The sequence below is a fragment of the Phyllostomus hastatus genome, unplaced genomic scaffold (genome assembly GCF_019186645.2).
Source record: "Phyllostomus hastatus isolate PE091 unplaced genomic scaffold, TTU_PhHast_1.1 phas_contig_40, whole genome shotgun sequence".
Taxonomy (NCBI): Eukaryota; Metazoa; Chordata; class Mammalia; order Chiroptera; family Phyllostomidae; genus Phyllostomus; species Phyllostomus hastatus.
In genome coordinates, this window is record NW_025333872.1 from 95,235,810 (window position 1) to 95,263,411 (window position 27,602).

Below are 27,602 nucleotides of genomic sequence, written 5' to 3' on the forward strand. Positions count from 1 at the left end.
CAGTAACCTGCCCAGGAAGCCAGCCTGCTGGAGGTCAGAGTCAAAGCGAGTCAGGCTGCTCTCTCTGTAACAACCCAGAAGCCTCAACAAGCCGTCTAGGTAACACTCAGCTCGAAATGGACAGATTTGATTAAAAACTAACAGCTTCCCCGATATCTGTCCCACTTCCAACTTAGAACCAGCGGAAGAAAGCCAAACCCACACCCCTTAACTGATCCCAGGGCTGCCTCACCTCTAATCAGCCGCCTCCAGCTTCCCTGCCCACAGCCCCCCGCCCCCCCCCAGCCCGGTGAGGGCACAGCTGGGCCCTCCGTGTCCCCCAGAGAGGCTCACCCCTTCCTCTGCCCGCCTTTGAGTCTCTGCCCAACCCAAGCGGGGGCGGGGGGGGGGCACTCTCTTGCTACAGCAACCTCTGAATTAAGTAGCCTTTGCTTTTCTCATTTCGTCTTCATGTATTTCCACACTTTATTGAGGTATAATTTGCATACATACGAAGGTGCAACTTACATGATGTCTAATAGATGTGAAGTATAATTTACATTAAATACATCCATTTTAGTGGTAAATGAATTTTGACAAACATATATACCTGGGTAATCATCACCCATGACGTAGAATATTTTCATCACCCGCCGAAGTTCCCATTTTCCTTTCCAGTTGATTCCTGCCCCTTTTCCCTCCTTTGCCAAGCACGGATTTGACTTCTATCACTAGAGATTAGTTCTGCCTGTTCTCCTAAACCCTGGGGACATACTACCACTAGCCTAAGCGTTTCCCTTGCATTCAGGCACAACAAAACATCTGACTTTCTATGCACCTTTCCCCGCCCCAGAACTGGAATCAGTCAATTCTCCAAGATGCTCTGGGTCTATTTTGTGGGAAATGGAAGTTAGAGACCACGATGTGATCGGCAACTGTGTTCATTGTTACTGTACAGAGACCTGCCCCCAAGGTGTGTGTGACAGGGACAGTTCAGCTCTAGCTTTAATGCTCCAAGTTCCCATCTCGGGAAATCCAAGTCCCTGGCAAACTGGAACCGCTGGTCAACCTACTGCCCCTATCCAGGCCCTTTCAGTGCACAGAACTAAGAAATTCACTTTTAAAAATCGCGTGCTCACATTGGTAATTCCAATTTCAACATGACACTTTTTTTCTGAACTTTCTTCATCTTATATGTGTATTTCATTCTCTCTTACACTGAAAGTCTCATACGTTGTAACATTAAAATATTTGTGTATCCTACTATACAGTTCCAAAACTATATCGCAACGATATTACCATTAATTATACACCACTGAGTGAAGCTGAAGATTCCCTCACAGTTCTCTTTTCATCCTTAGGATATATCCCACCACACATCCTCTCTGTGTACTATGTTTACAAGTTCTGGGGAATAATCCTTCTCTCTGTTTAACAACCTGGTTATGTCACCAATTTGCCTTCAACCTTGGGTTTACTTCGTTTCCTTTTTTATTTTCTGGCTATGTAAATAAAAATTCAAAAACAGGTTAGTCTTGCCTGCTTATTTTCCCTCCCCCCACCTCCCTCTACAAGTAACCATTTTTATTGTTCCTGGGATGGCCTCCCAATTTTCCACAAAACCTGGAGCTCAATCCAAAGCAACAGTATCGTCCTAATAATGTGCATGCACTCCACTGCAAGTGAGGACGAACAGTCCTTTATGTTTAAGGGCCACTGCTATTTTTTTTCTGTGACTTGTCTGTGCACGCTCTTGCCCATTTTTCTCCTTGAACTGTGGTCTTTTTCAGTTTTGAAGAGTCCTGTGATGTAAGTTGCAAATATTTTCTCCACACTGATCTGATTTCCTAGGGATATTATCCCTTTGACCATCTGGAGTATACTTTAATCTTATCCTCATAAACCACCTAGTTCCAGGACACCTTTGGGGATAAAACAGTTCTGGTAAAGCTGGATAAGGGCGGACCAATCAAAGAATTATCTGACCCTAGGAGTCAGTGTGAGAAGAGACGGTTTCTCGTTTACCAGGTGACACCATCGTTCTTACGCAATGGTCCTGATGACACCAAGTTCTCCTCTTAAGACGGCATATTCGAATTATAAAACTTATTTAATCGGGTTCATTAAAAGCACACAAGGTGAGCTTCCTCTCGTTTCTGGGTTAGCGAGGTGCCCCTAGACTTGCTGACAAAGGCACAGCGTCCATCTACAAGACAACAGCTCCTGCGCTTCACCTCGAGATGTCATCAGGTCTCAACCAAGCGGCTAGGCGGGCCGCACTTCACGACAGAACAGAAGGCGTCGGTTTCTAAGCTCTTAAAACTCGTAACTGTAAGGCTGAGGCCGCCCCAACCCGTTCCCCACCCGGCCCACGGCCGCACTCCTGCGCTTGCACCGGCCCGCCAGCGCGCGGAGGAATCACAGACAGGCTTTGTAAGTGCACGTCCAATCACGCGCCGCCCTGGCTCAGATTCCTCCGCCAGAGGCCGCGCCGCAGCCGCAGGTGGCCCGCGAGCGCGTCCACCCCAAGCCGCTGATCGCGACCCCGCAGCCCTTCCCGTGATGCCTCGCGGCTGACCTCTGACCTCGCGGTCCAGCCCGCCCCGCGGGCCGCATCTCCCCGCCCCCGGGGAGCTTGCGGCGCTCCCGCGGCCGCGGGGGGTGCCACCGGAGCGCAGCCCCTCCTTCGCTCCTAGAGTGCCCGGGTCGGGCGCCGTCCATTCGCCCTTCCTTCCTGTGACGGGACCCAGCGGCGACTGGGGAGTTGCGGCCGTGTCGCGAGGCGACAGGTCGGTGAGTGGGCGGGACGCGAACAAGAAGGGGCGGGAGTGAGCGGGCGGCGGCGCGTTTGGGCCAGGGCAGGGCTGCGGGCGGGGCGGGGCGGCGGGAGGAGAGGGAAGGGGGTGGGGCGGCGAGGCCTCGCTTCCTCCCTCAGCGCCATTTTGTGGCGGCGAGACCCGCAAATAAAGGGGAGCGTGGGGGGCCGTCGCTACCGTGATCGGGTGGCCTCGGCGGCGATCGGGCAGCGTGGCCTCGGCCTATGTGACTAGGCGGCGCCGGCGCGACCTCCGTCTGGAGAGGTAGGTGCGAGCCGCCGGCGGGAGCGGCCGCGAGGATATCTGGGTCCCCAGGGCTGAAGCGCGGCCGCCCTGGCCCAGAAGGGGCGCCTAGAGCCCGGCGGGCGACTCCAGGCTTCCGAGCCCGCCGGCTTCCCGTTAGCCGCGCCGCCTTCCCGCCTGCAGGGACACTTCCGCTGCTTCGAGGCCATTACCTCTTTCCTCCGTCCCCTGGGCCCGGGGTGCGCGGTGGGCTCTCCCGCGGACTGGCGAGACCGGGAGTCCGCCCCCTCGGTGTGCGTCCTGTCTCCGCCTCGGTTTCGCCCCCTCCCACCCACTGGCCGGATCCCGGGGCTGGCGGTGCTGAGGAGGACAGCAGGGGAAGGGAAGCGGCGGCGTTCGTTCCCCCAATTTCACGTCGCGCAGTAGGTTGTTGCTGCAGCTGCGTTCTCCTGTAGACTTCCATTTTTGAATGATTGGTGCATTCTGAGTTCAAAGATCATTCTCTGTGGAATTGCTTACAGATTTTCGTGAAAATGTAAAGTCTCGTCTTCGGTCCTTGTCTGGCTGTTCGTGGATTTTTTTGTTGTTGTTAGTGTAGAAAGCCCAAGTTCTTGTTTTCGTAAGGTCAGTTATGTTGGATCCCAAAGGACTATGTTAAAAATTCTAAATAACCATGTTTATATAATAAAAGACGATTCTTTTGCGCGAGACAGAAAAATATTTCCATGAGCATGTTACAGTTGTAAATTGTCCATCTAGTTTTCCATCTCTTAGACTTTAGTTAATTCCATTGCTGGAAAAGAAGTGGAAGTCAGCTTTATCACCACAGCCGTACGATGTGGATATGAGAGTTGTAATAATCGTAAAATAATAATTACGTTTGTACAGGATATTACAGTTTTTCAGAGTCACTTAGAGTCTTGTGTTATGTAGTATAGACTCCCCTTGAAAATATAGGGGTGGGCAAAAGGTTTACAGTTGTTAGTGGAAAAGATAATACAACAATTAATAATACAAGAAAATACAAGAATAAACATTTTATTCAACTGTAGGTTTTGCCCCACCCGGTATATTTAGTAGCAGTCTTGATGGTTTTCATTAATTGTATATTATGTAGCTATTGAAAAAAATTTCTTCTTGCTCTTAAAAATTTTATGTTGGTGGATCATTTAGCAAAACAAGACCTAGATAGTATTAAATTATCTCCTACTTTTGTGACTCTAAGTAATTTTCTATTACTAAGTTTATTAGAGATAAAACTTTAATATTCCCATAATAGTATATTGACTATTAAGGTGGTGCATCAGGATAGAAATCAATGTTATAAATAAATGTTCTTCTCTCTTGAAAATGTAGGTGATGGAAATTTTTCCTAAATGCACACTAAAATCTTTTATGTTAAATGTTTGTATTTTATGGGAACTCCCCCCCGCCTTTTTTTTTGTTTTTTGGTATAGTGCTTTTGTGGCACTCCAAGCATTGAGAGCACTTTATGAGGCAGGCGGAATTTGTGTCCCCTTTCTGCTGGTTTAGAGACTGTAGCCCAGGAAGTTGAGTGACTTGCTCAGAAGGACATGACTGAGAAGGTACAGGAGTCAGGAAAAGGTGGTCTTCCCGTTTCTGATTAGTACCCTTTCCTACTACAGTGCCAAGGCTAGTTCGAGGTCAGATTAGTCATTCGTACCTGCTTTCATGCTGAAGTTGTGTTGCCTGGTGCTTGCCTCTCAGTTGAGAGAGGACTGAGTTGCATAACTTAGATCTTGGTGCTAAGAGCCAGGGAGGTCCTGGGATCTGGGATGCTGGGCCCCCAGCCAAGCAGAACCGAGCCTCCACGTCGGGTGCTGGTTTTCAGTGTTAGGGCATCGGGAGTGGGGGAAGCTTCTGACATTGTAAACTTGAGAGATATTGTCTCTGAATTGGCCATATAAATAACGGAAACCATTACATAACTTTAAAATCATGCTTCATCGTTTTCTTAAGTATGCTAAAAGTTAACCAAATTGGCCAGTTCTGAATTTTATTTTGCTTTTCTGCATTCTCTACTTCAGCTAGCTGTAAGCTGCTTGATCATTATTCTAGACGAGAGAGTGGGGAATTACCCATCTTCATTAGTTACCAACTTTTGTCATTTAATCATCTGGAAAATGGGGACTGACTTTCAAAGTGGCTCATAGCACTGAACGTATATTCATTTTTTTCCTCCAGGGTTCAACTCAAATGACGTTCAGTCATTTCATTTTTCTGATACGAGAACAGATTGTACTGAGAACCTGGACTGCCCGCTGTCTTTACGACTTAGAATTGACTGTAGATGGTTACTGCGCTGTTAGTTGTGCCCCCAAAATTGCCTTGGAAATGATAAATTTCTTAGCACATTTGTGAAAGTCAAATTTGAGGACTAGGTTCTATTTTGACTAAATAGTTGGATGTTGGTGCTTTCAAATTTTAAACCTGGCCTAATTTGCCTTTGCCAGACTGCCCATTTAACCGTTATGCAATATCATGGACTCAAGACTGACTTTTAATCAGCTGAAGATAAGAGAGGAGTTTCTAAATGCTGATGCTTGGAGTCCTCCAGCTGCGGGTCCTGGGACCGGTGGCATGACCCCTGGCTGTGAGAACTGACGCGAGCAGTGCAGAGATTGACACAGAACCTGTACTTACCCCCCGCTTGTGTTACAGGTTGAGACATTCGCTATTAAAAAGAAAATACAAATATCCTCTAAACAGTTTGTTATTAAAATCTACCCAGCATCTAACTTTTAAGGAAAGAGAACATAAGCGAGATCACCAAGAATTTTGTTCTTAAACATTTTAAGACTTTTCCTCAACCTGTCAATTCTCCCTTTGGTTTTTCGAGAAATAGTAATTGGGGGTCTTTTTTTTTAATGGGGAGAAAGAAACTAATAATTAAACGCTTATTTTAATTAAATAATTAAAAAAGTAACACCATGCTAAAGTCTGATATTTATCTTCAAAAATAACACAACAATTTTGAGCCTTGGTGGTGGTAATCCTTTTTGAGGTGGGGGGGCTGAGGCCCAGAGGTTACGTTGCCTTTTTCACTGAGTTGGCTGAAAAGTCCGTATGGTTTTTTTCCATAAAATGGAAGACATTTTTCGTTTTCACCAAAGACTTCATTCATTTGGATATTTTGAGTATGTTGGCTGTCTCCCGGTATGGGCTTGTAGTGGGTAGAGGCCAAGGGTGCTGCTAAACATCTTCCAGTGCACGAGACAGCCCCACAGCAAAGGGTTATTTGGCCAAAATGTCAACAGTACCAAGAAACTTCTCAAACCACTTCTGACGCATTTGATCAGTCATAGCACCTTTTCCATGTACCATTTAGTCCCCTTGTACCAGTCTCCCCCCAGCAATCTTTTTGGCGTTTCAGTTGCATTTTTACCTTTCCAAAAATAATAAAGCATAATGCCAAAAATATTGTGTATCTTCTTCCATCTTCAATATTAAAATGGCTGCACAAAAATTCATGAATTTCGTTGTTTTTTTTATTTAAGATTTTATTTATTGATTTTTAGAGAAAGGGAGAGAAACATCAGTGTGTGGTTGCCTCTCACCTGCCCCCTACTGGGGACCTGGCGCACAACCCAGGCATGTGCCCTGGCTGGGAATCAAATTGGCAACCCTTTGGTTTTGCAGGCCAGCACTCAATCCACTGAGCCACACCAGCCAGGGCTGATTATTTGTTTTTTAATGCATGCTATGACTGCTATCAGTACAATCAAACAGAATTGTTTCGAATGAAATTAAAGACAGCTAAGTACTGCTAGAGCCATTGTGTGGAAAAAACATAACGGACTTCTTAGCCAATGCAATGTTTTTATTTTGTCTCACCCTGTTCCAGAAAAGGAGGGCTGTCAGGACTTCCTTAGTGTCTTTCTCGGTCCCTTAAATGCCTTTTAAAAAATAGTTTAGCATATTTATTGCTAATTAAACTTGCAATTAATTTTATTTTAGTGTAATAAGAAGTTGAACAAATAAGTAGTTAGAAAAGAATGAACAAATAGAGCTGGGGAAAGAGTCGGGTTGTAGAAGCATATACTAGTTGGTTAACTGGAATTCAGTCTATATTAAATAGCATCCATAATACTTACGTTTTATAAATAAAGTTTTGCGTAGCTATGGTGCCCTTCTGTATCATTTCAGGAAGATGCCTGGGATACTGCCTGAGGTCAATGTCTGACTTCAGCACAGAGCTATCACCTCTGCAAAGTTTGTCTTTCATAGGGCAGGCGTAAGAATGCACTGAAAAATTACTTCCCTCCTTCCTTTATAGCGACATCAGGAAGAATGAACTTCCTTACAAAAGAAATGTAAAAATAACCTGATAACAGTAGTAGCATCATATAATAGTAGTATTGATGTAAGATGTAACAAAGCAGAAATTGAATGTGGGGTGTGTGGAACCCCACGACATCTCTGCGGCTGTTCTGTAAATCTAAAACGAAAGTAAAAAGAAACGCTAATGATTTGATCATAGTTGAGTTTACTGATATATTGGTTTGAAAAGGCTAGTATTTTTTTTTTGTTCTATCTTCAGTGGAAAATAACTGAATCTCATCTCTTTTCTCTTTTTCTAGGATTCAAGATGACCAACGAGGAACCTCTTCCCAAAAAGGTGTGTTTTTTCCCTCAGTTTTTAAACTGCCTCTTTTTTTTTTTTTTCCCCCTTTTTTCTTTGATAGCAGAGTTGAAAGGACTGTCTGGACTGTTCGTTCACTGCCCACTGCCTTGCCCGCGGCAGTCACCGCGCTGTGCTGTGTGGTCTGCTCAACATTGTGTCTTCCGTGCAGTGTATTTTTAGAATATCCTCAGACTTATTTCACAGGTTCCTATTAGTTAATTATTTTCTTGTCTCCTAATTTAAATTCCTTTAATTATAATGTAAAGCCACTTCTCTGTTTTTCCCAAAAAAGGGGCAACAGCTGTCTAGTTCTTAGTTTCTGCCTTCTTCTCTGGTCTCCTAGTACCGTGTTTTGTGTCCCTTGGTTCAGTTTAGTTACTGTTACACATATAAGTAACACAGGCAGTAAATTCTCGAACATTTCTTGTAGCACTGTATTTTCTGATATATCTCCTCAGGCAAGGGAAAAGAAAAAAATAAGTGTGACTACATCACACTAAAAAGTTTTTGCACAGCTAAGGAAACCAACAAAATGAAAAGAAAAAACACTGGATTCAAGAACATACTCGCTGATAAGGGGTTAATATCCAGAGTTTATAAAGAACTTATAAAACTCAAGATATCCCCCCAAAAACCCAATTTAAAAGTGGGTGAAAGCCACGAACAGACCCTTCTGCAAAGAGGACATCAGGCGGCCCACAGACATAGGCAAAGATGCTCAACCTCACTGGTCGGCAGGGAGGTGTGAACGAGAGCCGCAATGAGATGTCACCTCGCACCGGTCTGAATGGCTGCCATCAATAAACCAACAAACAACATTTGCTGGCGAGGATGCGGAGGAAGGGGAACCCTTTTGCACTGTTGGTGGGAATGCAGACTGGTGCAGCCACTGTGGGAAACTGGAATTACCTCCAAAAACTAGAAATGGAACTGCCTTATAACGCTAACTTGAAAGAGTATGTGCACCCCTGTGTTCATGGCAGCGTTGTTTACAATACCGAGGATGTGGAAGCAGCCCAAGTGTCCGTCAGTAGACTGGTGAACAGAACAACTAGGGTCCGTTTATACAATGGCACACTACTTGGCTGTGAAAGACAAGGAGATCTTACCCTTCACAACAGCATGGGTGGACCGTGAGAGCGTTATGCTAACAAGTAGGCCAGTCAAAGAAAGAGAAGGACCATATGATTTTACTAATGTGTGGAATCTAACAAACAAAACGAACTAACAAGCAAAATAGAGGCAGACTAGAGAGTGGGCTGACAGCTGTGGAGAGGGGATTGGAGGAGGTGGGGTGGTTGAGCAAAAAAAAAAATACAAACTTGAGGCCATGAGCCACTGGTAGTGATTGCGGGGGGCAGGAAGTGGGTGGAGAAAGTTGGAGGAGGGCATAGGTGAGTAAATGGTGGTAAAAGGAGACTTGATTTGGGGTGATAAACAGCACAGTGTACAGAAGACATGTTGTGGAACTGTGCACCTGAAACCTGTGTGATTTTAACAACTAGAGTCACCCCGGTCACTTCAATAAAACACGGGAAAGGACGTAGTGGAGATGGGGCTTCTTCAGATTCTAGTTGTTAGCCTGCTTGGTACAAAGTTAAATGTGTGCCTACTCGTTAAGTCATACTTGTTTTATTTTTATTTATTTGATTTTTTAAAAGATTTTATTTATTTTATTTTTAGAGAGGGGAGGGAGGGGGGAGAGAGAGAGAGAGAGAGAGAGAGAAACATCAATGTGCGGTTGCTGGGGGCCGTGGCCTGCAACCCAGGAATGTACCCTGGCTGAGAATCTAACCTGGGACACTTTGGTTCCCAGCCCACGCTCAATCCACTGAGCTACGCCAGCCAGGGCTTATTTTTATTTTTTAAAGAAGTAGTAACATAGTTTCTAACAGGAATTTATAGCTCAGTCGGGAAGGCAGGGTGTGTGCTTACTAACAAGTGAATGTTTAAGTGAACAGGTGAGGTGTGTGTCTTATAAGGGGAACTGTAACATAGCCGTAATTTCATCGTAGCGCAAGAGAGGCCCCTCACCTTTACAACCTTCATTTGGTGTAGGAAAAACACAGTGTTTCTCCATTGACAAGTCAGGCTGTTATGCCCATTTTTTAAAAGTTTATTTTGAAATAATTACTGATTCACAGAAAGTTGCAAAGAAATGTGTGGGGAGGTTCTGCACACTCTTCCTCCAGCCTCCTTGCCGTTAGCGTCTTGCATAACTCCCAGACACCTTGCATAACACTGGCAAAATCAGGAACCTGACACAGAGCCCGTTCAGATGTCACCGGTTATCATGCAGTGTGTGTGCTTCTGCGTGTCCATGCAGTTCTTCCTCGCGCAGCTCAGTGTGACCACCACCACCGCCACCTAAACAGTTGGCTGCGCTGCACAGCACCGCAGGCCTCCCGGTGCCATGTTCACAGCTCTGTCCTCTCCCGCTCCATCCCTAACACCTGGCGGAGGAACATTAATGTGTTTCCCATGTTAACTATGCTACTTCACAAGGGTTACAGAAGTGAAATCTTGCAGTATGTGTATCCTTTTGAGATTTTTTTTTTCCACCCAGTATAATTTTTCCTGGAGCTTTAGCCGAATTGTTGCATGTACCGCTGGTCTGTTTCTTAGTATCCCGTGGTGTGGGTGTATTATAGTTTAACTCTTCACCTGTTGAAATTTCGGTACTTTGCAAGTTTTGGCTGTTATAAATAAAGCTGTACATTCATGTACAAGTTTCTGTGTGAAAATAAGTTTTCATTCCTCTGGGATATGTGCTTAAGAGCTCACCCGCTGGTTTATGAGGCACATCCATTTTTTACTTTGAAAAGGAACCACCAAACTGTTTTCCAGACCAGCCATACCGTTTTACACTCCCATCAGCAATGTATGAAAGTTCAGGGGTTTTGCATCTTTATCTACCATTTGGTACTGTTTCTGCTATTTTTTATTTAGCTGTTCTAATAGGTATGAAACGATTGCTCGTTGGGGTTTAGATTGCATTTCCCTGATAAGCAATACTCATTTTAAAATTAACAAGTAATTCACCTTTTAAAAAACTTCTTTCCAACAAAATGAGGAGTTATTTTTTTAAGAGGGGAGAAACACTGATGAGAAATAGTATCAATTGATTGCCTCTCGCACACCCCAGCTGGGGACCTGGCAGCTGCTCAGTCATGTGCCCTGACCGGGAATCAAACCAGCAACCCTCCGGTTTGCAGGGTGGCAATCAATCCCCTGAGCCACACCAGCCAGGGAAAAATGAGGGTCTGTTGTTGTGTTTTTGTTTTTTTGTTTTTTTTTTTTTAAATTATAGTACGTACTGGCTCATTTAAGTCTCAGACTCGGAAGATGTTCCATTGCAGCGCTCCTTTGGGGAGGGGCTTTGTGTGTCTTCAGTAATTAAAGGAATTCCTAATGGAAACCAGCAGTTGAGAGGTTAGAAGTTCCGATCCTGTCTCCATAAAGTGTGAACAGCTGAAGTGCCCCTGGTAGTTAAGTTTTTAGGACAAGCATTCCGCTCACATTCTGATTCTCTTTATAGGTTCGACTGAGTGAGACAGACTTCAAAGTTATGGCACGAGATGAGTTAATTTTAAGGTAAAATGTCTTTTATCAAAATATACTTTTCTATGGAACATTGTATTATATATAATCACTATAAAGTTTATATCTATGTCCCTTTATTTTTATTGTGACTACATCTTCAAATCATTTAATGTACTTTTGGAATGTATTTTACATGGCCTGTTTCTTATGAACATTGAGGAAAGCATAAGACTTTAAAGATCTGAAAAGCACTAGGCTCGGTAACTTCTAGGTGATGGGTAAGCTGATTTTTTTTAATAGGTAACTGAATGTTCTTCTTGCTAAGAGAAAATACTCAGAATTTTGCATTGAAAAGTATAACTTGCTATGGGGAAAGATTCTGCTTTCAGTTTAACAAATATATTGGCTTGGTTTAATGTAGCTATTTCTTCCTTTTCTGTTTGCCGTGTTAAAAAGTTGTAGTTCTAAAGGCTGTGTTTTTAGTTACGGGGGAAATGTAGGATTTACTGATGACGGCAGGTTATTCTTTATCATATGGCAATGACCTTGGTCAGCACGTTTAACTCTTTGTATCTTTCATTTGCTCATTTGCAACTTAAAGGAGTTAGATTAAATTACTTTTAAGAGTTCCTTGCAGCTGTGAATGTCTGTGGTTATCAGATAAATGTCTTGCAAAAGTACATTGTCAAGCGCAGCATTACGGTATTCCTTTTTTTTTAGATTTTAGATTTTACTCACTTTTAGAGAGGGGAAGGGAGGTAGGGAAACATCAACTTGTGAGAGAGACATCGATCCCTTGCCTCTCCCATACCCCCACCTGGGGAACCCCCCCACAACCCAGGCCTGTGCCCTCACAGGGAATCAAACTGGCGACCTTTTGTTTTGCAGACCAGCGCTCAATCCACTGAGCCACACCAGCCAGGGCTCGGTATTCATTTTCTAAGTGCAAGAAATCGAAAAGGGGATCATGTGTTTTATAATTTAAATACATTCTTTCTGTATTTTATTACTATGATTGGTAAGTTTTTTACATGACATCTTTAGGAAAAATAAAATGAATTACTTTTCAGTGTCATTGAACCTTTTTTCTGTAGAAATTTCATGGAATTTTTACTTGAAGAACTAAGAAAATTTAAGAGGTTGGAAGTGCAGGGGCGGGGAGAGGAGAGTTCTCTCATAAGATGGACACAGATGACTTTTCTGTTGTTGCCTCGGGCCTGAGACCTTCCCACCCGCATTCTGCTTCCTCTGCCCCTGTCACGGACACACGCTCTTACCTTCCTTGGCCGTGATCTCGTGTGTGAGACAGTTTTCTCTTTACGTACCTTCAATTTCCTCCACGTAACATTTTGAATCCTTAGTATGCTAAAATGCATCTGTCCTCTCCTGCTGAGGTTGCACTTCCTTATGACATACTGCCACTTACCTGTTCTCTTTGAACCTCTGATATGGGGCAGTCCTTGCCTTTTATCCTTACTTAGATAATTCCTTTGGTTATTATGTTCAGTCTTTTTCTTGATTTAACTGTGCGTGTTTGGGGAGTGATCAATACTATAATTTTTTTTTTAAGATTGTGTTTATTTTTTAGAGAGGGGAAGGGAGGGAGAAAGAGAGGAAGAGAAACATCAGTGTGTGGTTACATCTTGAGTGCCCCCTACTGGGGACCTGGCCTGCATCCCAGGCATGTGCCCTGACTGGGAATTGAACCAGCAACTCTTTAGTTCTCAGGCCAGCACTCAATCTACTGAGCCACACCAGCCAGGACAAGTACTACAATCTTAATAAAAATCATAGTAGCAATTTTTAGTATTGTTGCCTTTAAGGTTTTAAAATCATGTGTATATTTTTGAAGTCAATTTAACTTTTTTTTTTTTTTTAGGGAATTCTCAATGATTTTTAACATATTGTTTGCGGGTAGTTTTTATTGCGCTCTCTACTACCAGTCAATGTAAAACGTATAAATACGTTTCCCGCATACAATGCGTTAAGTGAGTTTTTCCTCATTAATTCTCTTGATGATTTTAAATCATCCACTACTTATTTACCTAGTCTCTGCTTTTTGATTTTTTGATAAGGATATTCTTGTTGAGCTTTTACATTTTTCTGTCGCTCTAAAACAAACAGTCCTTATATAGCCCCCCATAAAAAGACCTTTATCCATCCCCAAACATTGAATGCACTCGGGCCGTGTCCTGAGCCAGTGGGGCTGTAAGAATAAGCATGCTCTGGGCTGAGCAGCGGTCTGTATGTGGGAGGTAGCGTAGCTCGGTGTTAGGAGATACTGTTTGTTCGTTAGGTTGTAATTATCTATAGCAGACCTGTCAAGGTTGTTAGACTAGAAGAAGATCTTCTGAAATGAAATTTTGGCTAGCTGCAACTGAAGAGCCACTTGAAGACACAGGGCTCAGTCAGCAAGGTAATGACGTTCGGGGTCGTCTACTCGTGCCTTAGCAGTCGGTCACACGACTGGGGAGAGGCATGGTGTTCACGTGCAGTAATCACAAGGGCAGCTCGTGTAGCCTGTTCTGTGCGTGTAGCCTGTTCCGTGCGGGCCGAGGAATCTGACAAGGGAGAAAAGCCTCCTCGTACTGCGATGGCGTACAGCGTTTATGAAGTCGTTTATGCCGATTAGATGTGGCTTTAAAAATTGTCTTGAAAAATAGTATATTCTTTTTCCCTTTTTGTATAGGCAAAAATTAAGTATTTTGAGAGAGTCACATGGTATTTTCACAGAAGAGCCAAGATAACCTTCAGTCCCTCATAATCAGGCATATTTGTATATGCCTTTCGTTTGAGGTGGGCAGCATATCCGAAAGCAGCAGTAGGGGTTTCACTCAGCTTCTTACCCAGGCACTGTGCCGAAGGGCATGGAGTCCTGTATGGGGTGGGCTCCGGCCCGGGAAGCACAGCTGGTGTGTGCTCAAGAGAGGACACTCTTCTTTGGATTGCATTTGCATAGCTCCTATACCTGAGAAGGAGGAACGAAGTGACTAATTTATTACTGGTTAGACTAGGTTTATGATCATCCCAAAATGGAAGAGACCTTAAAAATCATGCAGTGGAATTCTCGGTGCTTAATTCATAAGTTTACAGATGTGATTTTTCTAGTTAATAAAGCAGTTGCAGTTTAACAGCTAACATGACTTTATTTTTGTGCTAGATGGAAACAGTACGAAGCCTACGTGCAAGCTCTGGAGGGCAAGTACACAGACCTGAACTGTGAGTCTGAGTTTACGTTTAACAGCTGTGTGGGAGAGCCCCTGTAGACTGTGGCAGACGTGCAGGAGAATTGGTTTTGCTGAGCAGATGTCATTTTTATTGAAATGTTAAGGAACTGTGTCCAGTTACTGTTTGGGGACTAGGGAATAGATGAATGAGACATGGTCTCTTCTCGGGAAGTTCCCGGTCACTGGGGAAGACTGACAAGCAGTAATGATACAGCAGCACAACTGCTGGAGCATAATTACGGACAAGGTTCTGAGAGAGCGTGGAGAGTGAATAGATAGTGAAACTCAACCACTTGTAACTTTCCTCGGTCTGTCCCTTAACCCTTCCACGGAGGAATTTGAATTAAAGCGTGAGTAATTAGTCTAGACTTAAATTGTAACAATAGGATATGGCTATGTTTTCACAGATAGTTTCAATATCTGCTAATAATACCAGCAAGGATTTTTATTTCAAACCAATTTTTTTAAGATTTCATTTGTTTTTAGAGAGAGGAGAAGGGAGGGAGAAAGAGAAACATCGATGTGAGAGAGAAACAGATCGGTTCCCTCTCACACCCCCCATTCAGGGACCGGGCCCGCAACCCAGGCACGTGCCCCGACCAGGAATAGAACCAGAGGCCTTTCAGTTTGAGGGATGACACCCAGCCCACTAAGCCACACCACTCAGGGCTAATTTCAAACCATTTTAGTCTCACTTTTCGCTGAGAGAAACGCACCATATGTGAGTATGAAAGCCAGTGTAGTGTTCAAGCCCGTAAATCTCAGTTATTGAACAACTATGTTATAATCCATAGAAATTATGAAAACTTAAAGTAATAATTGTCCGTGCAGTTATTGGCATGCTTATTACATTGAATAGGATAAAAAGAACGCTAACAAGGACTCTGAATACCGTATAATGCAAACAGATGCAAGTGCTGAAGTTTCCTGCTCTGCCGGAACAGAGGAACTGTCGCAGCGCCACCCCACCCAGCACTAGTGAGGCGGCTGGGGGCCGCTGTCGCACTGCTGCTCCTACGGGAGCACTTGGGTTCGGGGACACACTTCCTCGTTCTAAAAGGAGTTAGCACGGAAACTAAAGACTTGACGCATTTTTTTACCTTGGTGTTTACATCCTTCACAAAGGCAATTAGAACTTTCTTTTGGTTAATTCAGTTTGATTTTGAAATTGCATTTCATAATCTTTTGACCTTTTTTCTTTTGATCATCAGCTAATGATGTAACTGGCTTAAGGGAGTCAGAAGAAAAACTAAAGCAGCAGCAGCAGGAGTCTGCACGCAGGGAAAACATTCTTGTCATGCGACTAGCAACCAAGGAGCAAGAGATGCAAGAGTGTACTGTAAGTATTCCGGATGTTTTGCCTCTTTCTGAGGGATTCGTTTTTAGTCCACGTTACGTGCGCTAATGAGCACTCAGCTACTTCTATATACTTAATGCTAATTATAAATGCACATTTTGTTAAGGTAGATGCGCTTTGAGCTATAAGCAGCTAACTGTAAAATTTCAGTAGATAGCCTCTCATCATTGGATTGAGAATATATTTTGTACGACTAAGAAGTCAGAAGCTGTAAGTGACCCCCTGGCACCCCAGGGTTTATGAGAATCGGGCATCTGAGGGTGGAAGGGGGGGCACTTGCTCTCCCTAAGTAACCGTCCGATCTGTTTCTCCTCCGTGCTCTTCACCTCTCCGTGTGGAAAGCTGTTTTTCTTAGTATCACCAGCTTGCACCACGTTTCCTTTTTTACTGTTACAGCTTTCCCTCGGACCATGTGCCGTGTCTGCATATATCAGACATACTTGATGGGTTAGCTCCTCGAATTTACATTCAGTTTTATGTTGTCTTCAGTAGTTTTAGCCATTTTAAAAATTTTCATTTTTGTGTCTATGTTATACTAAATAGGACAAGCTCTCTCCCTGTTGTTGTTAATTTTAAGGTCTGACCTTTTCTTGAATTCTTCCGTGTGCTCTGCGTTCATTGGACACGTGTTTATTAAGTTGAACGAGCAGGCAGCACTCTGGTCCCTGGGGACTAATGTGAGGGGCGCAGTCCTGTCTCCCGCTCTGCTCGCCTGGAGGACAGTCCTTCGGGGCTCAGTCCCTGCCCTTGTCCTGCTCCTGCAGAGACTCCCCCCTTCCACGGAGTGTCTGGTCCTCCCTGTGTCACTGTGTCCGAATGACGCACCTGTCACTTCACCTGAGAAAACAGTGGCCTTTGTCCTTTCCTCTACCTTCTCACCACTTTTCCCCCCCGTTTCCATCTTCATCAGCACTGATTTTTCTCTCTGAGGTCACTAACGCACTAATAAATTTCTCTTTTTCTCAGTACTCCATGTCTTCACTTCTGTATTTTCAACTGTTAACCATCACTTTGCTAGTGATTCCAAGAAGTCTCGCCAGTATTTTCAGTATTACTGTTTTTCTCTCTATGTAACACCCACCCCACCCCACCTCTCCGACAAAATTTTTGTCTCTTATGATTTTCACGTGTAATGGAGTGGGCAGTGCGTCCCAGGTGCCCAGTCTCAAAACCATTTTATTCTTTCCTCCTTTTTCTGATATTTAGGATTCTAGACTCTACCATCTACTCATTTAACAGTTTTAGTTCTTCCTGGTTGCATGGCATTGTGCTAGATGCTTGCAAACGCAAAGGAGGAATCTCACCTTGCAAGTGCTCACACCTGCCGGGTAGAGCGGGAGCGGATGACTCTGCGATAGTACCTCCCTCCACCACTGTGCCCTGAGCTCCCTCTTCTTGAGTCCTCCTCTGATGCCCTAATCCAGGTGCCCCCGCCTCTTGCTTCAGACGGTGTGTGCTCCTGACTCGCCTCTCGGGTCCTCCGCTGTCCCGTGTACCCTGGCGGTTTCGGCTTTGTTGGTGCCCCGTCACCCCGAGTCTTCTCAGCCTAGATTTCAAGGTTACCGGCCTAGAACCTGACCTTTTCCAGCCGCAGAGTGACTGTGTCGGTGTCGGAGAGGCGGTGTCTTCGGTAGTGATGGCGGTGTGTGGCACGTGCTATGTGGCGTGCTCCATTCTGTTGAATTGTCCTAGCCATTGGCCTTGCGTTGAATAAGCAGTTACGCTTTTGTTTAAAATGGGTTACCTTAAAAAAGTTGCCTTAAGTAAAAATTAGTATGTTTGTTGAGTGGAATGATAAATATATTCCAGTCATAATATATTTAGCTTTTACTAAATTCATGATAGGAAGTAGCTACTTATGAAATGTTAACTAAATCTTATTTAAGCCTTAGTGTGAAGTAGGATCTCGAACCATATCTTCTTTGGGTGTGAAGAAAGTGATACACTTAATGCTACTAAACTACATTTCATATTTTAAAAAGGTGTATTTAATGTGCTAGGAAGTAGTACAACTGCAGTGGAAATTGGAGGTTCCGTATGTAAGTAGAGGGGCTCTGGCTTGGTGGACGAGGCCCTAGACTGGGAGTCAGGAGGCCTGAGGTCTGGACTAGCGGGCCCAGTTCTGGCGCTGGGTTAACTGCATCCCTGGACAAGTGGTTCATTTAATGTCTCAAAAATAAGCAGTTTGGACTAGGTCAGTCACTGTCCGGCTCTACAATTCTAGTATTCAAATCCACTCCGAAGGAAAAAAATAAACAAAATTTATTTTGGCTTAAGGTGCTATTTATAAAGCTGTTTTATAAGGTACTGTCTGTAAAGTAATGTCAACTCATGTAAATATAAATACTACATATTTTTAAATCTGGAAATGCAGATATGTGTTTTAAATTATAATCTTGTACCTGGCGTATTTTTAGGGGGTTTGTACTGCACCCATAGAATAACTTCAGTAGGCACAAATTTGAATGAGTAAAGCACACTGTAGTGTTATATGATTAATATTTAAACTTGGCTTTTCTTCAGTGGGCACTAGCATTTTAAATAAATATAACTTTTTTGTGTAATGTTTTGGTTGCAAAGTAAGATATGGCATCTTTATTTAAAGGTTCCAAATATGTAATACACTGAAATGCCCCTAATTTCTTTCTTTCTTTTTTTTTAAGGTTTTGTTTTTTTTAGAAAGGGGAAGGGAGGGAGAAAGAGAGGGAGAGAAACATCAGTGTGTGGTTGCCTCTCACATGCTCCCCGCTGGGGCCTTGGCCTGCAACCCAGGCATGTGCCCTGACTGGGAATCAAACTGGTGGATCAAACTAGTGACCCTTTGGTTTTCAGTCTGGTGCTCAGTCCACTGAGCCACACCAGCCGGGGCCAAACGCCCCTAATTTCTAATGGATAACCTTAAATAGTTGTTTTTAATTCTTACTTTTTCTAGAGGATTTTAAGATCAAAGGGCGGGGATAATAAACAAGTTAGTAAATCCAGTGAGTGAAAGGGTTTTTACCCCCTTCCCGTGTATGTGTCCTTGGACACGGTGGTGACTGTCTCTCTTGCCTTGCGCAGACTCAGATCCAGTACCTCAAGCAAGTCCAGCAGCCCAGTGTTGCCCAACTGAGATCAACAATGGTGGACCCCGCAATCAACTTGTTTTTCCTAAAAATGAAAGGTGAACTGGAACAGACTAAAGACAAACTGGAACAAGCCCAAAATGAACTGAGTGCCTGGAAGTTTACGCCTGATAGGTAAACAAATCATACTCCCCAGTCAAGACTCCCTGACAGTCCCGCTGCGAGAAAGCGGTGGTGGGACGGCCAAGTTCTCGTTTCCACTCCAAGACTCAGACTTTTTGAGCCAAAAAAAGCCACATTCTTATCCTGTCCAGCTTGTAATGGTTAATGTGTAAAACTTACCAGATGAACCTTGTGTTTCAGCTTTTTTCTCTTCCCCCTCCCCTTGCTTCAGAGGCCTGATGGCGTCGGACTAATCCGAAGAAGTGGCCACCTCCGAAAAGTCCCCTTCTAGAACATGTAGACACTTGAGAAATGTTTCTGTTTGAAGAAAATAGAGGGAGAAACAGAAGTCTTAAGTCTGTGGCACACTGTGTCTTCAGACAGTTTGGAGGAATGAAAACCTAGAGATTTAAAATCATGAATTGAACATGTAAAATTCCAGTAAAATGCAAAAATGGAATGTGCATCGCTCTTAACCCTGAGCACAGTGACTTAGAGACACTGTATGTCAGTTTTGCCAATAAGACTGTGGACTTCGTGATGTTGTTGAACTGCTTGGTCAAAACTCAAATGAGGTGAATTTTGCCTTTAAAGGGTTTATTTGCTAAGAAACAACTTAATAATTATGAGAGAACCGAATAATAGATATCAGTGCAAGTAGTTCATATACGTAACCATTTAGTTGGGGGCTCTGTATTACTTGCAGGAGCCTTCAATCAATGTGGCTCTAATCAATGGTTTGTTCTCTGGAAGTTTGCTAACCCTGTAGATCACCTCACTGAGGACTGTACAAACGCGAAGGTGTGGTATCAAACTCCAGGTTTCAACTGTCTGAAGCATTATAAACATCCATTTCACAACCAGATTGTATAAGGGTATCGGCGGGGATGAGACGCACTGCGCTCTTTTCCTAGTAGTGAAATTGGTCGAACCCCCGTTCCATTGGGCAGGCCCGTGTTGGAAGAGCATTGTCACTGGTGTTCACGGGGGAGTGTGTTCCTTCATTGTATTTGGGCCTTTTGTATCGCACTCTTGATATTAAATTAAATGTGCCTCGAAATAGTTGGTTTTTAAGTTCAAGGAATATTATGATGATTTTGTTGTACTTTTAACATTTTGATTTGGGGGGCGCTGTGGAGAGCAGATTGATTTTGGACAAATTGTTGCCGTGCTCTTCAAAGGAAAGGAAGAGGCCGTGCCTCTGTTTTCCAGCTGGCATCGTAAAAGACAAGGAGACTTGACACTTGTTACTTTTTGACGCCTTGTCCCGGGATATTGAAGTAGAAATTAAAGTGGGGCAGCCCCACAGGGTGCCTGCCAGAAGACTGGGGAGATTATGTGCTGGACCTGTGGGCTGGCCTAAGGGGGACCTTTTGTGACTTGAAAAAAAAGGTATAGTGATCATTTCTAGCAAACTCATTTGATCATTTAGATAAACGAGGCATTTTCTTCATGCTTCCATCCAGTCCTGGAGGTGAATTTTTTTCTTCAGATCATTCTATAAGTCACCAATTCGAATTTTCTCTTGGTGATAATGGAAGTCTAAGATGAGTGGAAGATAAATGTTCCAGATTGTTCCACCGTTTAAGTGCAGTTTTAACAAGGGTGACTTAAGTTCTCTCTTAATCATTCCAGTCAATTGTAAGTATCACGTATGTTTATGCTCTAGGGAACTGATGTGGGCAGAGGGTGGGTTGGAGTGGTCTGTGTGGCTCTGCCGCGAGAAACCTGCCTCTGAACGTCCCAGTGTTTGTGGGGGTTGGAGGGTAAGTAACCAAATCTGTTGGAACGTAGCTTATTGTGCCTGCATTAAGGCTTTTGTATATAATTTGTGCCATTTGAGATCATAGTAGAAACGGCCTAAATATTTTTAGTAGGTCAAGAAATAACTTATAAAATGTGTAATGAACATGTACTTCAATATAGCCAGCACGTTTCTTTGCATCTAGGTAACAGTCACTTTGGGGTCTATGGGATTTTTCCTTCTTACTGTTGACTTTTTTTTTAACTAATGAGATAATACATGATCATGAATAAAATTGAAACAGCGTGAAGAAAGGTGAAGACGAAAAGTGAGAGTCACTCCTGGATGTGACCTTGCCTTTCCCCCGTTATCCTCCAGGAGGAGAAACCACTGTTACAATTTCTTGGGTATCGAGATCATTTCTGTGCATGTATTGGTTTTAAACAAATGTGAACATACCTACAGATGATTTGCTGCTTTGCCTTTGTTTTCCTTTGTCCCTTGGGCATTTTTACTTTTTTTTTTTCTCTCTCTCTCATTTGGCTTCCTTTTTAATGGTTACATAATATTCCCATTGTATTGGTATATTTTAATCATCTATCAATAGATTTCTTTTGTTTTTTTTTTTAAAGTAGGCTATAAGCCTGGGGTATTCTAAGTACTATAAATATATCATTGATTTTAATCAAATAGTACATAATCAATATTATGTCTGGAATAATTCAAATAGAATGAGTTGTGGGGTGGGTTTACTTATTTTTTCCTATTCTTTTTTCATTTTGAAAAGAGTCCCTGAATTACTTTGTCCACTTGAGTTAAAATATTTTATGCACGTGATAATATGTATGTTTTAGAGGGTCTGTTTCAGCGTTTTGGCAGTTGTCACCTTGATTTAAACACAGAGGGGATTGAGTGAGCCCCTCTCTAAGATACCCTGGCCCCCTTGAAAACAAAGCGATGCACGTTGTCCATTCTTTTGTATAAATTTTCCTCCCAAATTCATTCCTTACTGTATTTTCTTTGTGGGTTATTTGATTTTAGGAATGGGTTGGATTTTTTTTTATAGTTAAAAACAAATTTTATTTCAGAGACAGTTACTTCCAATTAGATTCTTAGGTTCTTATGTTTTTGTGATATAATGAACACAACACAAATTTTACATGACGTAATTAGTAAAATGACAAAGTTACAAAATGTTTAAAGAACAGTTTTGTTAAGATTTGTTTTAGTAATCATTAATTTTAGAAGCCATAGGACATTTATAAAAAGTTACAACTTCATAAATGAAACATTTTTGCATCACAATTTGTGCTACTTTATGAAATTAGGTCACAAATTAATGTATACTGTTCTAAGTTGTTTTTTAAAAAATCTTTACTAAATTTATATAAAAGATTTTCCGGGTCAGTTGGAAGACACTGATGGATGGTACATGCTTTGTGAGACAGAATTGCGGGAGTGCGGGCAGGGAACCGGGAGGAAGAGACACCAGTGCGCCCGGCCTTTCTTTATTCCTCACTGGATTTCTAAACTCGAGCTCCATGGAGGCTCTGAGGGTGCGCAGGGCAGGTGGGAGCCAGCTGCCGGAAGCAGCAAACAGGAACCAGTAGCTAATGCAGTTGCCGCAGAGAGAATAAAACCCTTGCCCTGCTCTGGCTGGCTGACTCGTGGCTTTCGCCTGAGGCTCCAGTGAACGGAGTAACGCAGGTTGTACATCCCACAGAGTTGTGGAAGGGAGCTCAAGTTACAAATCTGCTTGCGTTATATTAGGTTAGAACACGTGCTGTCGGCAAAAGGACCTTGCAGCACTGAAAATCATTTACAAAGTGCTCCCGTTTTAAAAGTTCTAAGTCTTAATAGAATCAGATGCATTCTGAAATAGTATATTGGGCAAGCAAAAACCTCACTAAAAGAAAGCATTAGCAAAAGTGTTTTTTTTACCCAATAAAGTTATTCTGAACTTAACACCATCACAATATCAAACTTCCTGTCCAAGTCTCAAAGGTAACATTGCAATTATATGCTTAAGTCACACCCCTTTAAAAGTCATTTCTGTGATTGCTGAGGCTAAAGAAAAGCAGGAAAGTTTTATTGAGAGACTGCTGTTAGGGCTTTTGTGCTTTTTGCAGTTGCCATATATATATGCATGTAAGTTCTGTATGTTGAGCTAGCACTACAAAACTGGCTGGTGAAATATGGCACTCCTAATTCGGCACATGTCTGCATTTGTGATAAGTAATAGAGGGGTTTTTTTTTGTCCTGAGGATAAGGTTTTGTAGCATGAATAAAATCTTAACCACATACACTATTAAATTTTTAAAAATTAGTGTCATTTTAAGATAGCTATGAAGTTTTTCATATAAAGAAGTTAAATGGGGAATTGATGAGTAGAAATAGTTTCAAGGCTCTAGATGCCTCTTTAAAAAGTTACCGAACACACCTCAATGCAGTAAACGTTGTTCCTGTGAGAACTGCCTGTTAGGAGGCACTCTATTAAATGCTGTTCTGGCAAGAATAAATGTCCTCTCATTCACTTACATTTACAGGTACTGATTTTCACACATTAGGTATTTTAAAGAATTGCCCATTTGTCATGTTGCATTTAATTTTTCAAGAACTTTTCTGTTGCATAAAGCTTAGTGTTAATATTGGCATATTTGAGGTGTGTGTTAATTAACTAGCCTGTTTCTATTTCAAATGATAATTTGGAATGAAAATAGATTTCAGAATTATCAATGTAATAGCAATACAAGGTGGCCATCCGGGTGCTTTTGGTTTAGGGTGTGTTTCTACCGCGGCGCCGGCAGAACACCGAAACGCGGACGACGGAGGTGTTCCGGAGAAGAAGATGGGAATCGTGGGGAGGCGTCTGCTGGGACGTGGTTGCGTTCTGCGCCTGGGACCTGTGTCGCTGTAATGATTGCAGGCAAAGAAGGTTGTGGAGCGTTTTGTTCTTCATTTTGTGATGGATGGCTCTTTCCTTTGCAGCCAAACAGGCAAAAAGTTAATGGCGAAGTGTCGGATGCTTATCCAGGAGAATCAAGAGCTGGGAAGGCAGCTGTCCCAGGGACGGATTGCACAACTTGAAGCAGAGTTGGCTTTACAGAAGAAATACAGTGAGGAGCTTAAAAGCAGTCAGGATGGTAAGGGTCGTTTGTTTGTTTTTAAAGTTTGGTTAACATTGCACTGCTTTATAAAACTGCCAGCCAGGCGTGGTATTACAGATTAGGCCGTGTATGTGCATTACTCTGGCCAATGGTTCTATAAAATTATGAATGAAAGGTTTCTAGTTAGGTCATCAAACAAAGCTGTTTAATTTTAGTGTGTGTGTGTGTGTGTCCCCCACCCCACCCCACCCCGTTCCCCCCTCCACTCTCCAGATCGTTAATTGCAAATTTCATAAAAAAAACGTTTGTTTTTCAGGGGTGAGATTTGATGAAAGAGTAAGCCTGTTATTACTGAGGCATTGCATAGATATACCATTTATAGTCAGTGCTTAAAATGGGGGGGGGTATTTTCATGTAAACAATTTTTCTAAGTGTAAATTTTGGAAGTATTTGGCTGTTCGCAGTGGTCTAAAAGTATATCATTGATTGTACCTGGAAAGGTCCCATCTAGTGAATGTGATAATATTTAAGTCTACTGAGACAAACCAAACTTGTCAGCCACCATCCTTTGGCCGGTGGGGGGGCAGGGAGCAAGTGTAGTTCTTCTCCTCTTTATAAGGAAGGTTAATAGTAAGGAAAATATCTAAACTCCGAAAATTAAATTATGAATTACTGTATTTGACAGTTCATTGCAAAGATCAGGAGCCAAATATATCTTTAAAATCACCTTTTGAAGGTAACAGTTCTTAGCTCTTACTCTTTGTAAACATAGTGAATACGAGATATATTTTGTATGGTAGTGAGGACTTCTTTTTTTCCCCAAAAGGCTGTTAGAACTTAATGGACATTTGTGTTCTGTCCATTTTAAGCTATTTTTTCTGGGAGTTCTTTTTGGCAGGGGGTGTTGTAGAATAGTCCTTTGGCTACGTGGCCGAGGCCTCTTTGGAGCGTTGGTGAAAGGAGCGCACTGTCCTCCCGGGGCTGCACCTGCTGTGGAGCCGGGAACAGCCCCCGGCTGAGAGCATCAGTGAGGGGAGTGGCCACGTGGGCCCGTGCGTGGCTCAGGCAAACGTGAAGCGCATTTGTGGGCTGTGACAGTTGTGTGTGCTAGATGGTTTGAGTCACTTCAGACTTGGTGGCTTTAATACATTTATTTTAAACATCTGTCTTCCCCCCCTACAACAAACTCATTCTTGGATGGCTATTTTAAAATCAATCTTAGAATTGTATTTGTTCACCGAAATATTTATTGACTGCCTGGCTTTGTGGCACGCGACACACAGTCTTCTAAACCACACTGTAAGCGATGTTAAAGTAGGCTCTGCTCTCCTTTGCGCAGAACTGAATGACTTCATCATCCAGCTTGACGAAGAAGTCGAGGGCATGCAGAGCACCATTCTGGTTCTTCAGCAGCAACTGAAGGAGACGCGCCAGCAGTTGGCTCAGTACCAGCAGCAGCAGTCTCAAGCCCCGGCCCCGAGCACCAGCAGGACTACACCTCCCGAGCCCGCGGGGCAGGCGGAGGCCCCAGCTAAGGACTGCAGCCGGCTGGCCAACGGACCAAGTAACGGCAGCTCCTCCCGCCAGAGGACGTCTGGGTCTGGCTTGCACAGGGAGGGGGACGCGACCGAAGATGGCTTTCCTCCTTCTCCGGGGAACGGTAATAAGGCCTCCGACAGCTCAGAGGAGAGAACTGGCAGAGGAGGTAGTAGTTACGTAAACCAACTCAGTGCGGGGTATGAAAGCGTAGACTCTCCCACGGGCAGTGAAAACTCTCTCACACACCACTCAAATGACACAGACTCCAACCCTGACCCGCAAGAGGAGAAGGCGGTGAGCGGGAAAGGTAACCGAACTGCGGGTTCCCGCCACGTTCAGAATGGCTTGGACTCAAGTGTAAATGTACAGGGTTCAGTTTTGTAATATTTTTCCAGCAAATTTTTATACAGTATCATTTAATTTGGGAGAGGTTACTATGGAGAAAATTAATGCATACTTTTGTCACAATTTGCCTTTTTTGGTGGGTGTGTGTGTGGTTTTTTTTTTTTTTTTTTTTCCTTTGCTTCAATACCTCTGCCACTTTGGAAATTGTAACAGTTAATTACTTTGTTGCTAAAAGGACATTTTGTGTAGGGTCAGGTTATTTTTCTATGAGTTAATGTGAAGTTGTAAATGGAAATCCTCCCGTAAGGTATAACACGATGATGTCTGTGTAGATCTGTGTCTCCCGAGCCCGTGCTGTGTCGGGCCTCCTTACTCATGCTGTTACTATACTGCGCACCATTCGGACTTGTAGAGTAGATGTGGGGTTAGGACTGCCGAGTATGCCCAGTGCAGTAGTTTTATCACTAAAAGCTGGACTTGTTGATTGAGTCCTATAGTAGTTTCAGTGTTAGATACAGTTTTTTCCACCATACATCTGTGCATTTTCTCTTTAGGTGCCTGAATGTTTAAGAAATTTGTGTGCATAGTTACTCAGTTTTTACGAACTGTTGTACCCCGTTAATGCATATTGCTTTGTGACTCCAGTGTATCGTACCTGTACTGACCAAACCTAAATAAAAATTTTTATTGTAACTCCTGCATTAGTTGTTATCTCATTTGTGTGTGCATGTTTAGCACTTGTTTATTTTCATTGAGTTGCTTAATTTCTACTCGTTATCCTTCAGTAGCATACCACAAAAGGTGAAAGGTAAGTCCATGCATCAATCTTGATGGTGCACTTAAATTTTTTAAAAACTTATGCCTTGTTTTGCAAAACAAAGTTGGAGTTTAGGACTGCACTTTAAATTTTTTCCCTGGCTTATAAAAGTTAATGTTATAAAATATTCAAAAATAGAGAAAAGTATAAAGAAATACATAGTCAACCTTTGGAAGGGTTTCGTTGAAAAGCAGACTTTGTTTTTTGCAAAATGGATTTCAGGTAATTAGGGTATCTGTAGTCAGAAATGTTTGTTTTTAAACATTAGCCAAATACTACTTAACCGATTTATACTATTAACGTGTCTGCCAATATTATACAGTAAGGCTACAGCGTGTTAGAATGAAGGAGAAAATGTTTTTAAGACGTAAGATTCAAAGTTTGCCGTGTTACAAACATTAATATCAAGGCCTATGTTATTGAAGGTTACAGAACCCATAGCTTTTCATATAAGCGAGGCAGATGAAATGGGATTTTGTGCCAGCTCAGTATTGTTTTAGATACGACTTTTAATATCGAGGAACCTGAGAAGTGGAGTTACGATACTTGAAACTGAGGTACAACTTACTTGAAAACTGCTGTGTCTTTGCTTGTTTAACTGGCATATGAGTATTATCTGGTCTCACGTGGTGTATTTAAAGTATTGCATGTTCTGTCTTAACTGTTTGTGCAGTGGTCAGGTAAGTAAAACAGCCTACACAATGCTGAATAAGATGGTAGTGATAAATACTTCGGCGTGTACTAAAATACTAAACGATATTTATTGCCTTGATTTATCAAGTACTGTGGTCTTTGGTTTTGTTTTCTGTTGTGTATGTTCTTCTAACTTGCCCACCTTAAAAAACAAAAAATGAAATTTTTCTTTCGGTATTATGCAGTCATTGGTGTGCAATAGGAAATTAATTGTTCAACTGTTAATAGCATCTTATGACTAAATTTCGTATAGACCTATTACGTGTCACCACGAGTGCCCACACTTCTGTTGAGTCTGCATTAACAGATGAATAACTTGG

At 42.8% G+C, this 27,602-nt stretch overlaps 1 protein-coding gene and 1 long non-coding RNA gene across 5 annotated transcripts in view; one reads left to right on the top strand and one right to left on the bottom strand.

Annotated features, from left to right (window-relative positions):
• The window catches only part of LOC123821739, an 18,507-nt gene extending 15,104 nt beyond the window's left edge, over positions 1–3,403 (bottom strand). For both annotated transcript variants that reach the window (XR_006786159.1, XR_006786158.1), the window contains exon 1: positions 3,251–3,403. This is a non-coding gene — a long non-coding RNA (uncharacterized LOC123821739). The remainder of the gene's footprint in view (positions 1–3,250) is intronic.
• On the top strand, positions 2,457–26,467 carry LOC123821736 (WT1 associated protein). Of its 3 annotated transcripts, none has more exons than XM_045843441.1 (8): positions 2,457–2,768; positions 7,640–7,677; positions 11,222–11,277; positions 14,387–14,445; positions 15,665–15,792; positions 18,871–19,049; positions 23,770–23,924; positions 25,228–26,467. In XM_045843441.1, the coding sequence occupies exons 2-8, from the start codon at positions 7,648–7,650 to the stop codon at positions 25,809–25,811; spliced, it is 1,191 nt and encodes a 396-aa protein (XP_045699397.1). In that variant the 5' UTR covers positions 2,457–2,768; positions 7,640–7,647; the 3' UTR covers positions 25,812–26,467. The 3 variants fall into 3 exon arrangements, with proteins under 3 accessions (XP_045699397.1, XP_045699396.1, XP_045699398.1); XM_045843440.1 differs by lacking the exon at positions 2,457–2,768 and adding an exon at positions 2,882–3,059; XM_045843442.1 differs by lacking the exons at positions 2,457–2,768; positions 23,770–23,924; positions 25,228–26,467 and adding exons at positions 2,884–3,059; positions 19,270–20,496.
• The last annotated feature ends 1,135 nt before the right edge of the window (positions 26,468–27,602 follow it).

Excerpts from the sequence above, each read along its gene's own strand:
- LOC123821736 (XM_045843441.1), top strand. The coding sequence starts at position 7,648 with ATGACCAACGAGGAACCTCTTCCCAAAAAG. Across the intron at positions 11,278-14,386 it reads CGAGATGAGTTAATTTTAAG|ATGGAAACAGTACGAAGCCT; the intron begins GTAAAATGTCTT and ends TTTTTGTGCTAG. Across the intron at positions 15,793-18,870 it reads AAGAGATGCAAGAGTGTACT|ACTCAGATCCAGTACCTCAA; the intron begins GTAAGTATTCCG and ends TGCCTTGCGCAG.